We start from the raw sequence: 14289 nt of genomic DNA on the forward strand, positions 1-14289 counted from the left end.
CAAACAAGGAAAAATCAAATGGATTCACCCAGTTGGCTCTGCTTCTTTCTACATGCTCCACTGAGCCCTGGTTACTCCATTCCCATCTTTAGTTTTTCAGAATGCCAAACATTAATTTTAAAAACAGAAAATATTTTCTAATTAGCCAGGCATGGTGGTGCCCTCCTGCAATCCAGCTACTCCAGAGGCTGAGGCAGGAGGATTGTAAGTTCAAGGCCAACTGGGCAACTTAGCCAGACCCTATCTCAAAATGAAATAAAAAGGACTGGGGATGCAGCCTAGTGGTAGAGCACCACCCAACCTGTGACTGAATCTCAAAGTTGGTTAAAAGGTATCCAGCCGGGCGCAGCAGCACACGCCTATAATCCCAGCAGCTCAGGAAACTGAGGCAGGAGGATAGCGAGTTTAAAGCCAGCCTCAGCAAAAGCAAGGCCCTAAGCAACTCAGTGAGACCCTGTCTCTAAATAAAATACAAAACAGGACTGGGGATGTGGCTCAGGGGTTGAGTGCCCCTGAGTTCAATCCCTGGTAGCCCCCCACCCCCCGCCCCCAAAAAAAGGTATCTTCATGGGCTGACGTGGGAAAGAGCACTATTTTAGAAAAGCCACCATGGCAATAGTAGTGGCCCAAGAGTGACATGGGAAATGAGGCTGGGGAGTGAGAGAAAGTGAAATCTGGGCAGGACCTTGAAGGTGGAGCCCTGGATCCAACGGGCAGACATAATAGCAGACAGGCATTGCAGTGGCGAGAGGAAGAGGTCAGGGCTAGAAGCTGTAACAGAGGAGTCTATAGGCAAGTTGACACGAGAGGACCTACACTAAGGAGGAGGTGAGAGAAACAGAGAGGCAGTGACGGACAGGAGACAGGCTACCGCAATAAGTGACACAATTTGACAACTGACACAAGAGCAGAGAGTTTAGGAATATTGAATGACAAAATACTCAAAGAGAAAGGCTTCAATGGGAAAGAAAAGCAAGATATACAATGTTTGAGGCCTCCTGGGAACTAACCCCAAAAGTAAGGTAGGGGCTCAGCGAATAAGTTGGTTAGTAAATATACATGAGTCATTTCACCCAAGAGAACAGGTAACATTATCTAAAGCCTGAGGTTCACCCTGCACCCTCTCTCTTCCCAGTGGGAAGCCATCAGATATGATTCATCCACACCATGCCTTGCATAAGAAATTCATAAAGAACACAAAGCAGACCCAGTTTGCAACAGCTTTAAGTAAAAAAAAAAAAAAGTTATCCCAACTCTTTGACTCCCCCAAGAATCATAAAGAGATGTTAGGATAATGGTGCTCTGGGCTGGCGATCAATTTTTATAATGCTGTCTTCAAAGTAAATGGATAAGGAAGCTAGCATTACTAAAGTTTGCCTCGATCAATCAAACTAAAGAATGCTGTGGGGGCGGGGGGGGGGGGGTGGCGCTGGCTGCCAACAGCTAAGCAGATGTCCTCTCTAGTGGCCGATCTCGGGGATGTCAATGGAGTTTTCATTCTGGCTCTCACCATACTCAAAAGCCATGTTCCTCCTTCAAGGCTCCTCGAGGGCAAGTTTTTGGTAATCAGCTTGTGTTTTCCCATAGAGGGAAAAGTCCCAGACGCTTCCCCTCACTCCTGCACTGGGCTTTGGCCAGCCTGCATATCACTTCAGTTTTGCTTTGTTCAACCCGCCTTGGTCTGGGTCCTCAGAACATGGAAAGAAGCCTCTCCATGAGCTTAGACACACATTCAAGGGGAACTTCTCCTGTTGCAACCAGTCTCTGCAAAGCCCTGTTTGATTATAGCCAGTGTCTCAGGCGGGTGGAGCTCCCTGGGGACACATTTAGATAAAAGTGAAGGAGCTAGTTCATTGGCTTCCATTCCCCAGGACCTGTTACTAGTGGCCTGGCAGGTTTCACTTCCAACCCCTTCCCCTGGGAATCAGCCACAGCCAAGAACGCAGCAAATGCATTTGCATTCTTCACCGCTCTCCCCGCCCCACCCCACGCCTACAGGTTCTCACTAAATTGCCCAGGCTGGCCTAGAATTTGGCAATCCTTCCTGCCTCAGCCTCCAGAGTAGCTGGGATTACAGGTGTGCACCACCAAGCCTGGATGCCTCCCCATCTCTTTAGTATTCTTTTCGCCAACATTTTAAAATTTTACTCTTAACTTTTTATGATAATTTTCACACACAACAAAGAAGGGAGTGGAATGAACCCCCAGATGCCCATTACCCAGCTCCAACACCTAGCAATGCCCACTCTTACTCCTCTCACCTCATCCCCCCCTTTGTTTGCATACTTGTTGATTATTAAGAGAAAAGCACAGATTTGGGCGGGATGGGGCGGGTAACCAGGGATTGAATTCAGGGACACTTGACCACTGAGCCACATCCCCAGTCCTTTTTTATATTTTATTTAGTCACAGGGTCTCACTGAGTTACTTAGGGCCTCGCTAAGTTGCTGGCTTTGAACTCGAAATCCTCCTGCCTCAGCCTCCCAAGTCACTGGGATTAGAGGCGTGCGCCATGCGCCAGCGCCCCGGCAAACCCCAGATATGATATCATTTCACCTGTAATTACTGCAGGAGGTACCTCTAACAAGGGTTTCTCATTTGTGCACTGCTGACGATGAGGAATGCAGAATTCTTTATTGGGGGGCAGAGCAGCCGTATGTGTATTATAGGGTGTATGGCAGCATTTTTGACCTCCAGCTACAACATGTCAACAGCACCCCCCCAAGACCACCAAAAATGTCTCCAAACACTGTCCAATGTCCCTAGGGGGCAAAATCCCCTCCCACTTGAGAGTCACTGCTCTGACAGATAGGGATGCTTTTAAAAACTTAAGCACGGTGTCATCATCACATCCAACAAAATGAACAATGCCCTAACATTATCTAATACCATGCCTGTGCTCAATTTTCTCCAGGTGTCCCCAAAATAACTCTTTATACTTGGTTTGTTTGAACCAAGGTTCACACTGGTTTGGTTTGATGTATCTATTTCAACCTCTAGCATTCCTCAACTGTATTTTTTTTTAAATACCATTTATTGGTTTGAGAAACTAGATCAAGCATCCTCACAGAATTTCCCACATTCTGAACTTGGCTGACTACTTCTTTGTAGCATCATTTAACACATTTCTCTGTCCCCTATGTTTCCTGTAGATTGGTAGATAAATCCACGGCCTTCTGGACATTCATTTGCAATTTTTTTGGCATGAACATCGCCCAGCATATGTTATCGGACTTGATTTCACATGACACTAGGGAGCACACAGTGTCTGCTTGTCTCGCCTCTTGTGATGTTAAGAATGATCCACGGGTTCTGATGATGTCAGCCTGATCCCTCCAATTTCTCACCTAATGGTTTCAGCATCCGTGATGATCATTGCCTGAGGTCACTATTTCATAAAAAAATTGCAAAATGGTGGTTTTCTAATTTCATCCTTCTACGTTTATTAGAGCACATCAACATTCTGGTTGCCCTGCATACAATTCAAATAAGAAGGCAGGATTAGTGCTTGGTTCTTTCCCTATATTTAGCAACATTCCGAGTAATGATTTAGGGCCTTAGCAACCTCCAGGAGTGACCAATGAGATTTCTCTTTTAGTATCATTATGAACTCATGAATGTTTATACCTTCCATGTTTCAAGCCACTGCAATCTTGCTGATACTCAAATTGTTCCATTCTAGGCCAGTGAATGCCGATGAGACATTCTTGTGAGAAAAAGTCAAATCAAAATGTATTTGAACCTTTGGAGCTACATTCCCAGTTTACAGGGGCTGGAAGAACAAACACCCCATCCCCCACTGAAGTCACAAGGAGACAAATCCAGAATGTGAGAGTATTCTAAAAGAAAATGACCAGGTTTCTTGTCAAGTCAATGTCATGAATATCCATATGCCTGTCCAAGAACTTTCTAATTTTGAAGAAATTCAAACCCATCTCCACAGCAGAATCTATTCCAAAATATGAGTGACTTTAAATCCAGCATTGGAGTGTTAGCAAGGATGTGGAAGAAGGTCTCTCATACACCGTTGGTGGGAATGTAAACACTACAGCCACATTGGGAAAGTATGGTGCACTCTTAATAGGTTAAACACATGGCTGCCGTGTGATCAGCCATCCCATTTCTGGATACTTACCCAAGAGAAATGAATGCACATGCCCGGGGCCTGTATACTAGTGATAAAAGCAATCTTATTTAAATGTTCTAGAAATAATTGCAATGTTAATTATTTAAATATTTAAACAGCCAAAAAACTGGCAACAACCCAAACATCTATGAGCAGGTGAGTAGATTAATAAAGTGTGATACATCCATGCAATGGACTCCTACCCAGCAATGAGAGAAACCAACGTGTGATACCCCCACATCTACAACACGGGTTACTCTCAGAACAATGCTGAATAAAAGAAGCCCGGCGATGTAAGTACATGTTCAATTGACATAAACTTTAGAAAACACAAACTGAGCTACACTGAGAGAAAGCAGACCAGCCGTTGCCCTGAGGGCAAGGGACAGGGATGAGGAGGAATAAAGGGAGGATGAAAAGGGGCAGAGGACAGGAGTGATGGACATGCTGGTTCTTCTAAGCCTGGTGATGGCTTCACTGGTGTGTACCAAGGTTGCTTTGTCCCCACTCCTTTCCTGGCCTAAGGGGCTTCCACGCAGGCTTGTCCTGTAAGGCAAGGGTGTTGGATAAGCACCTCCAGTCTCATCCTTTACTCCCCACTCAACATGAAGGCAGGAGCTCCTGGGACTCGTCAGAGCTGGACAGATGTCACCGGGCCATGCTTTACTAGGCGGGGGACTCACATGCCTCACAAGTAAGGCCCACGCTTAACACTCCCTCTCTCGGGGCCCACATCCCCCCTTGGCAGGTGTTCAGCTGAGTGACAGTGACCGTCCTCCTCAGTGCCAGCAGCCCTGTGGCAGGTCCTCCTGTCCATGAGAGAAGGCCCACCATCCTAAGGTCATTAGGTTGGGGAATTTACCAGAGACCTCCATAGAAGGTTACTGAAAACCCACCTTTCCAAGAACACAGTGGGTATTTTGGTCCCTAACTGGCTGTCAGTTCTCTGCATGTGTCCTTTATAAGTCAGAATTTTGAAGGACAGAATGGAGGGCTTAGATCTCAAACTGCCAGCTCTGAAGATGCATTTTCCACCCCCCGGGATAAACAGAGTTGGCCATGTTTATTTCCTCTGAAATGAGACACTGGAAATCGTTTCCAAACCCTCAGTCCTGAACCACCTGGGCCTCCCACTCTGTCTCTACGCTTTCATCTCTTGTGACTCCCGCCAACCATCTCCTTTAGTCCTATCCAACCTTCACCCTCAGAAAATGAGTGCAAATGAAATCACCATACTTCATAGAATTGATTAGGAAGCTGGCTGCTGAATAGAGTCCCAGATGTTTAATATAATTTTGAATCTTTGGCCAAATCATTTCTATTCTTGCTTGTTTGTGATAGGTTTTCCAGCGAGTGAGAATTTAAGGGTGGAAGACTCCAATTTATGAGCTCTCTAACAAACCTAGTCCCCATTTCTCACCTTCTACCAGGAAAGGCATTGCTTTATTCAACTGGAATTGATTCACCCAACTGGAATCTGGCCTAGAACCCACTGGCTTCTGCTGAGTGGCACTATAAAAAGCAGCCATGTGGAACTTACCAGGGCACATATAGAAAGGATGGTGTCCACCTCATCACAGGGGGCTCATTTATTGGAAACCCGATGGTGAAATTCCTAAAGCTCAGTATCCAGAAAATTGGATCTTCACTGAGCAAATCATTGTGGAGTAAGGCTCTTGGAACCGGTCACTGTCTCCTTTCTGCTTTGGCCACCAGGAGACTGGGGAGTCCCTAAGTATTCTTCCTCTGGCAACGTAACAGAACCACCTTTGTTCTCACTTTTAATCCTGACTTAATTTACCTTACCCGGATACTTCCTTCACCCACATGTCTACATTTACTTATTTATTTATTCCTATCTTCTTAATATTGCAATTATTTCTAGAACAAGCTTTCTCCATTTATCTTGGACTGAAGTGGACTATTACATATTTTTAACATCTCTAGATGCCGCCTGTAAATTCGGTCTGGAGGGGGAAATCCTATAATCCTAATTCATAACATTTAGCTCTTTTTAGCCTATTTCCTCCTCTTAGTAACTTAACCTCTAAAAACAGAACAGCCCCCAAGAGGCACATAAATATTCTCCTGCATATCCCAGAAGAGACCATAAGAGCTACTGACTACATATCTTCATTTCGCCTTTTTTATGTTCCAGCAGGTGGTGCCTACGTGTCCCTGGGTTGAATTTCTGCGGTCACTACTGTTGCCTCCCCATCTTTCCACCCTCCTTTTCCTCCATGAGAGTGCCCCAAACTGCCTCAGCCCCTCTTCCTCCTGCCCTGATGGGGAGATATGCACCAGGGTGAACCGTGCCCCAAAGGGAAGTCCACCTCCATCCTCCCCAAACTAGCTTAGAAAATGAAACATGGCCGAATACCTGCTCAAGTGATGGGAAGCCCCAAACAAGCTGGCCTTTAAAAGGCCCAAAACAAATAAACACACATACAAAATACACAAGGCACTGAGATGATGCTCTTCTATAGGCAGAATGCTAAAATAAACAAGCAGAATATGAATGTTAAAACCATAGGGGTTTCACTTGGGAGGAAGAGTGCCGCTTGTCAGAAATCAACAGCAGAGCGGCAAACCCAAAGGATAAATGTGGCACAGTCTTATAAAAACCTTTCCTCCATTTTTTTTCCAATGATTGAGGGAAATAACCTGCCAATAAAAACTCCTAAAATCTTGGAAAGCAGTATAAATACGCTGCTAAGAGTATAGTCTGGCCCGGCTTAGTGGCGCACACCTATAAACCCAGCAGCTCAGGAGGCTGAGGCAGGAGGATTGCAAGTTCGAGGACAACCTAAGCAACCTAGCAAGATCCTAAGCAAGTTAGTGAGACCCGGTCTCAAAATAAAAAATAAAGTTGACTAGGATGAAGTGGTAAAGTGGCCCTAGGTTAAATCCCCAGTTCAAAGAAAAAGTACAGTCCGTGCCGGTGTTTATATTAACAGAGTATTTGGGAAAGCTATACAAAAATCCAACGGCAGGAGTTCACTTTGGGGCGTGGGGTGGGAGACATTTTTCACTGTATAACTTTCTGAACCACTTGAATTTTTACCATAGAATGTACTACTTTTTCAAAAAATTAAAGCAAAGAGAACTTGAGTCAGAGAGACCTGAGTCCATGACCTTCCCTCGGGGGCTCCTCTCTTTAGGCTTCGGAGTCCTCATATGTACTGTGGGACTAATTAGAAAACCTAACTCATAGGGGGTTGGGAAAAGTAGGCAGGACAATAATATGCTTTGCAGACTCTAGCACACAGTAGGTACTCAATAAATGGCATGGCAATAGACGTATTCATGAACACCACTTAATGCATCGTAATTAAAAGTGAACAGGAGCTCATGGTAAAGAAGAGAGGGTGGGGGAGGTATGAAATGTCTTTTTGCTATCAGAAGATAGATTAGGTTAGGGCTGAGGATGTGGCTCAAGCGGTAGCGCACTCGCCTGGCATGCGTGCGGCCCGGGTTCAATCCTCAGCACCACATACAGAAGATAGATTAGGTTAAACCAGCAAATTTAAGGATATGAAGGATATAAAGTCAGAGGGGGAAAAAAGCTTTAAATTCCTCAAAAACATAGTATAAAATCCAACAGTTCTAAGCAGTCCCATTTACCCATGGAATCCTTTGCCAAAAAACAGCCTCCTCCTAACCTAAGCCCAGAACAAAATGAGGAAGACACAATGATAAGCCAGAAACTCCAAGACTGACAGGTCTGATTTTTCTCTTCCTGCATGGCTTTGTAAATGCTAATGCGCACAGGATTACCTGGGGATCTTATTAAAATGCAGCTTCTGACTTAGCAGGACTGAGTCTCTGCATCTCTAACAAGTTCCCAGGTGATGCTGATGATGCTGGTCCATGGACCACACTCTGAGTAGGAAGTTCCTACTGACCCCAGATAACACTTCTGCGGTTTGTTAGCATGGTGGTCTCGAGGGATTAAGATTACTAGAATGTTATCTCTGCTGGTAACAATCCAGCCAATTCTTCTAAATCAATGGTTCTCAACTGGCACCAACTGACACTGGGCAGTGCCTGGTGACATTGTGGGTTGTCACAACCACAGAGGAAGATGCTACAGATATCTGTGGGTAAAGGCCAGGGATGCTGCTGAGCATCCTGCAATCCACACACCACCCCCCATGACAAAGAATTATCTGACCCCAAATGTCAACAGAGCCCATGTTGAGAGACACTGTTCTAAATAATAGGAAACAAGATGAACCCTGAGACTCCTCTGTTCCTTCTGACATTATAAATCCTGACTCTAGAAACGGGCCATGGATCCCTCATGTCTTAGACTAAATCTGAGATACGAGGAGGATAACAAGTTAGCAGGATGTGATATGTGGAGAAGGGGTCAGGGGTCACAGGTCACAGTCTATGGTCTATGTTTTGTTTAAAATCAAACACATGTGGTTCAGTAACCCCACAGGCAATCTACAAAGCATGAAACCTCCTATCACTCTGAGGTACAGCAATTTCACAAGACCATGAATCTGTTCAAGCAAAGGGCCAGTTAGGATCTTAGACTGTAAGCTATACGAAGGCAGGGCCACGTCCAAATTCGCTTATCAGTAGAGCCACAGCACCTAAAATAGCACTTAGCACACTATAGATAAATCTTGCAGAATCAAAAGCTACTGCAATTCCGAATGTTCTTAAATAGACCCAGAGGTTATCTACTCTCTATTGTGACATGGTTTATTATTTGCCATCATCAAAACATTATTACTAATAACAATGCCAAGGCCCATATGGTTCTGTGGAAAGAACACAGTCTGTTTGCACCAGGGCCTCGTGCATGCTGGACAAGTATGGAGCTACACCCCCAGTCTTTTATTTTGAGACAGTGTCTCCCTAAATTGCCCAGGCTAGCCTGGAACTTGCAATCCTCCTGCCTTAGCCTCCCAGGTAGCTGGGATTGCAAGTGTGTTCCACCAGGCCTGGCTAAGCACACAGGTTTTGAACTGCACAAAATTTGACCCAAATCCAGACTCGCTTACTTGTTATACAACCCTGGGCAAGTTGCCACAGTATCCATGTCTGTAAAATGGGTATAAAGTTCTTACATTGAACAGAATTTTTTTCTGAAGCAATACAGTGTGATATACTTGAATACCACACGACTGGCACAGAATAGATGCTCTCTCCACATATCATGCTAAAGGACTGGCATTTTAAAACTTGGCAAGTTACATGGTGCTCATTTTCTGCACACAAAAATTTTCAAGAATGTCACCCAGGGCTTGGTCGACATGGCATGCCTCTCCTCTAAGCCAAAGACCCTCACGATTAAGGTTAAGGTTCGTCAAGCAAACACAAGGTATGCATTTGAGGTCTCACTACACCCATTCAGAGCCAGGCAGTGAATAAAGATCCAGGACAACAAGGACACATGTTTGGAAGGACAACAACATGGCGTGACATCAGCACGGGATCACCATGCACTCACCACTCACAAAGACAAAGGGCCTGAAAAATCAGGATACATTGGCAGGAACTGTACCTTTCTGAAAATAGTGAAAGGAGTAATGGACAACACGGTTCCCCAGAGCATCAGCCATAAGTGTTGGAGGAAATCACCCACAATCATCACCCCCGCTTTACGCCCTTCTCTCTGTCTTGGATGACAGGTACAGGTGTGCTGGTTCCAGCCACATCACTATGCCCTGCGGGGAAGGGCAGGGTTAAAAAGATGTGACAAAAGAGTACCAGGCAGCAAAACTCTTCCACCGACAGAAGCAGGTAGGATACACCAAATAAGGCAGGTGTGACCCCAGAGGCTCTGACTGGCTCCTGCTTTCGAGAAGCCCAGAAAACTCAAGCAGAGTGTGAGCAGAATCCCGCCCCAAATCTGAAGTGTCACTGAAGGGCACAGCCTGAAGCAGCTGGTGGGCTTAAGAAACCCCCTACTGAAACTTGGAGAGCAGCCTGGATACAATGATGACTATAAGCCACAAAAACACAATCTTGTGTGAGGCTAGGGGCGAAACATCAGAGTGATGGGCACCTGGAGACCCACAGGGGTGGCCGCAACTCATCTCGGGGATTCTCACTTGCTGGGAGACTCAGTATCCCTCAAGTGGGTCAGATCCCTGGTTCACGCGGCGCTGCCCACAGCATCCCCCCAGCAGCAGGACCTAGAAGGGCACAGATGCTCTGCCTGACCTCAGTGTCAAAGCCAACGCATGTCCTAGTTTCTCTCAGTAGCCACTCCTAGTTCTGTCATTCATAAATCTGTCCAGACCCTTCCTAAATTGCATTTATACCTCCTGCAAGGACCACCTCTTGAGATAATGAGTTTCAGAAGATTATTACCTGCTGTGTTAAGCAGTACTTCCTTTCATTGGTTACAACAAGAAAAAGAAGAATTAGGGGTGAAACAGCAGAGAGGCTAATGTTGCTTTCATCAAGGGACCATCTTGTATTGTGGAAAGCAGAAATGTTCAGCAGCCTGGAACCCAAGGCACTGAAGCAGCAACTATGAACTTAAGAAACTTGATGATTTCAAGTGTTTTGGTTGATAATGTCACACCACATGTGTTTATGAAAAGCAGGACTGGACAAAGGCATAATTTATGTTAGAGTTACCTAGTTAGCAAATGGCTCAAAGAGCACAGAGTTCAACAATGCTCTCAATCACAAAACCCTGTGCTGATTGCAAACAGGCAGGGCAAACGGGAAGATCTGCTAGGAGACAACTGAAATTCACACCATGCCGCTCTACAGAGTCAGGAAAAGGCTCTCCTGAACCTCAGTGGGTGAGAAGCTCCTAGCCCCTGGCTGAGCTGCACCAAGTATCTATGCCAGGCTGAGCCCCTTCAATATAAACACCCTAATTGCAACATGGTACCCTGGACTGATTCCCTGGAACAGCAAAGGAACATGAGTTGGAAAACTGGTGAAATCTAAATAAAATCTGAAGTTTAGTTAACAGTAATATGAAAATATTAATCTTAGTTTTGACAAATGTCAAACCATTAAGTAAGGGGTTCCCATTAGGGACAACTAAGTGAAGGGTAGGCTGGGACTGTTGTACTATCCTTTGACTTTTCTACAAACTTAATATTCCAAAATTTAAAAAAAAAAAATTAAAGCAAATCTATTCTGTGAGTCTTTAGAGCCACTACACTGGGAGTTGGGAGTCAATAAAACCCATCAAAGTTTTTAAGATTCAGGATTCAGTCTCGGGGAAGAGAAGTCCCTGATACAAAACACAACGAGGGTAGGAGGATGTGGGTTAAGGATAAGAAAAACTGAAAGACCAAGCGAATATTTATTAGGGTAAGGAAAAAATAAACAGAAGGCCACAGAAGGCGTGGTGGACCCTACAAGGCCACGTGTGAATGTGACCAAGTCTAGAGTGACCTACCACACAGCTGCCTCATCCCAAGGACAACCAGAGCTTCTCGAGGACATGGGGCTGGGGTGTAGCTCAGGGTTAGAGCATGTGCTCAGCTCTCACTAAGGCCCTGGGTTTAATTCCCGTCACCAAAAAAAAAAAAAAATACAAAATGGGCCTCATGATGGACAAATGTCAAGAACCACTTTTGAGAATGGCATGTACCCTCCCCAGGCTCTGTACGATTCATAGAAAAATAGTTAAAAACTCAATAAGCCTAAAACCTGTAGGAAAAGACTAGAACAAAATCTAGGAATCCTGTCACAGTTGGCCCTGAATGTCCACAGATTCTATATCTTCAGATTAAACCAATTGAGGATTGAAAATACTCCAAAAAACCTGCATCTGCACTGAATGCATACAGACTTTTTTCCTTATTATTCCCCGAGCAATAGAGTATAACAATTATTTACATAGCAGTAAATCACATCAGGCATTAGAAGTCATCTAGAGATGATTAAAGTATACAGAAGGATGTACATAGGTCATATGCAAATACAGCTCTGTTTTATATGAATAGAGACTTGAGCATCCTAAGATTTTGCTATGCCTGAGGGGTGCTAGAGCCAGTCCTCCTCAGATACCAAGGGAACACTCTCATACCAAAACAACATCAAGGTTTACCAAAACAAAGAATGAAGTTACTCAGATAATTAATCGCCATTCACTGACTTTCTTAAGTAGAGACATGTAGTTGGGCATAATCAGCACATTTGTGCATAAAAAATTAATTGCTTGTTCAGAAAGATAAGAGATTAAAAAGGCAAGACTAGGGAAGATTAAGTACTTGAACAGCAGCTAAAAATTCTATCAAAATCTTTCAAAAAGCATAAAAGGAAGAATGCTGAAAATATATTACTGATTAAAAAGTCTCAACTTTAGAGGTTTGGTGGGAGGATTGTCTAAAGATTAGAAAAAATGAAAATAGCGTAGCTACCAAAATGATATGGGTTGGATCTTAAATGTCCCCCAAAGGACATGTCTGGAAGGCTTGATTGCCAATTTGCGGCACTATTGGGAGGGAGTGGAACCTTTCCGAGACAGGGCCTAGTCAGGTCTAGGACCCAGGGAACAGGCTCCCTCCAACATGTATTCCTGCTATGACGTACTATGCCACCACAGGCTCAAAGCCACAGGGCCAGGTGACCATGGACTGAAACCTCTAAAACCCCGAGCCAAAACAAACTTTTCCTCCTTTTAAGTCAATTTTCTCAGGTATTTTGTCAGAACAACGACAACCAGAACTACAATCCAGAAGAAAAATGTGTGCCAAAAAAATATTTATGGAAATGCTCCCCAGTGAAATATTTTGGCAGGAGGTTAGAAAAACCATCAAAATAGCCTTCAACTGGACAATTCTGGATCTTAATGACTCTTGTGTCACAGCCAAATGCACAAGAGGTTATACAAGTTGAATATACCTACCTCATTTGAAATGCTTGGGATCAGAAGTGTTTTAGATTTCAGATTTTTCGGATTTTGGAAAATTTAGATCTACATAATGAGATATCTTGGGGATGGAGCCCAAGTCTAAGCACAAAGTTCATTTATATTTCATATGCGCTTTGTACACACATACATAGGCTGACGGTAATTCTAAGCAGTATCTTTAGGGTGCCGTGTTTAGACAGCAACCCCTCATGAGGTCAGATGTGGAATTTTCCACCTGTGGCATTGTGTTTGTGCTCAAAAACTTTCAAATTTTGGAAGCATTTTGAACTTTGGGATTAGGGAAGTTCAACCTGTAATTACAACATGGCTCCAATCAGAAGCCTGGTTTTGATACCTAAAAACAAGTCCTACCTCCCCTCATTACCAAAAATAAAACACTCAAACAGGCAAACTGCTCTCCCCTTGGCTCTAAGCCAAACTGATCATTGGGTCAGGTCATTAAATCACATGTAATCAACAACATGTGTAAGGAATTATCCTAAAAAGATATCGCCAATCTGTTTTAAAAAAAAACCAAGCTCTTTGGTTTTGTTGATAATAAATCAGGTTTTTGTTTATAATTAATCGATTCAGTTTGCAAAGCTGATCACACAGTGATGTGTGCATGAGTCCACAGTACATACACATTAGATATTATACGTATATGAACAGGGAAATATCATAGAGGGAAACAAAGGAACACAGCAGGGAGCTTGCCTCCCCGCAGGCCCAGCCATTAGCGGAGCAGCCTGGGCACCCTGCCTGATCTCAGTGTCCTCTTCCTAATCTGTGAATGAAATAGCTAGGTCCATGTTTCCTCTGGGAAGAAACTGTCAAACCAGGAGACAAGCTTCAATCCCCATCAATCTGCACCTCAAACTTACTGTGAGGTAATACTCTAAAGACCACAAAAATGTAGAGTTTGACAAATGACCCAGTTGTATGCAAATAATGCTAAAGCAGAATTACTCCTCAGACAGATATGTCAATAGCCCTTTTCTCTTCCTACATGTAACTAAAGCCTTTATTTATGTCATTTACCCCAGCTGCTTTGAACTGGAGTAATTTCAGGTTGCTCATAAATATTTTTCAATCCCAACACCCAAATTTAAAAAACATGCTCTACTTACAGTTACGAATGTCATTCCAGTCGATTTTAGAGAAGAAAGGGTGGCAACAGAGGCCTTCAAACTTCAACCTCTCTCTCTGGCCACACAACAAACTTTGAATGAGATCAAGGAATCCACTGCTCACTTTGGGGTCATCCGGAAATTTCAAAAACCGCTGCTCCAAAAAAAAAAAATACAATAATTAA

The 14289-nt window shown here is 44.0% G+C and overlaps 1 protein-coding gene across 1 annotated transcript in view; it reads right to left on the reverse strand.

The window, feature by feature from the left end:
• Positions 1-14289, reverse strand: part of Cit (citron rho-interacting serine/threonine kinase) — a 157950-nt gene that overhangs the window by 99656 nt on the left and 44005 nt on the right. Inside the window, exon 9 of the mRNA XM_027923229.2 lies at positions 14105-14258. Within this exon, the coding sequence (XP_027779030.2) occupies positions 14105-14258 (154 nt within the window). The remainder of the gene's footprint in view (positions 1-14104; positions 14259-14289) is intronic.

This window comes from Marmota flaviventris, chromosome 1 (genome assembly GCF_047511675.1).
Source record: "Marmota flaviventris isolate mMarFla1 chromosome 1, mMarFla1.hap1, whole genome shotgun sequence".
NCBI lineage: Eukaryota > Metazoa > Chordata > Mammalia > Rodentia > Sciuridae > Marmota > Marmota flaviventris.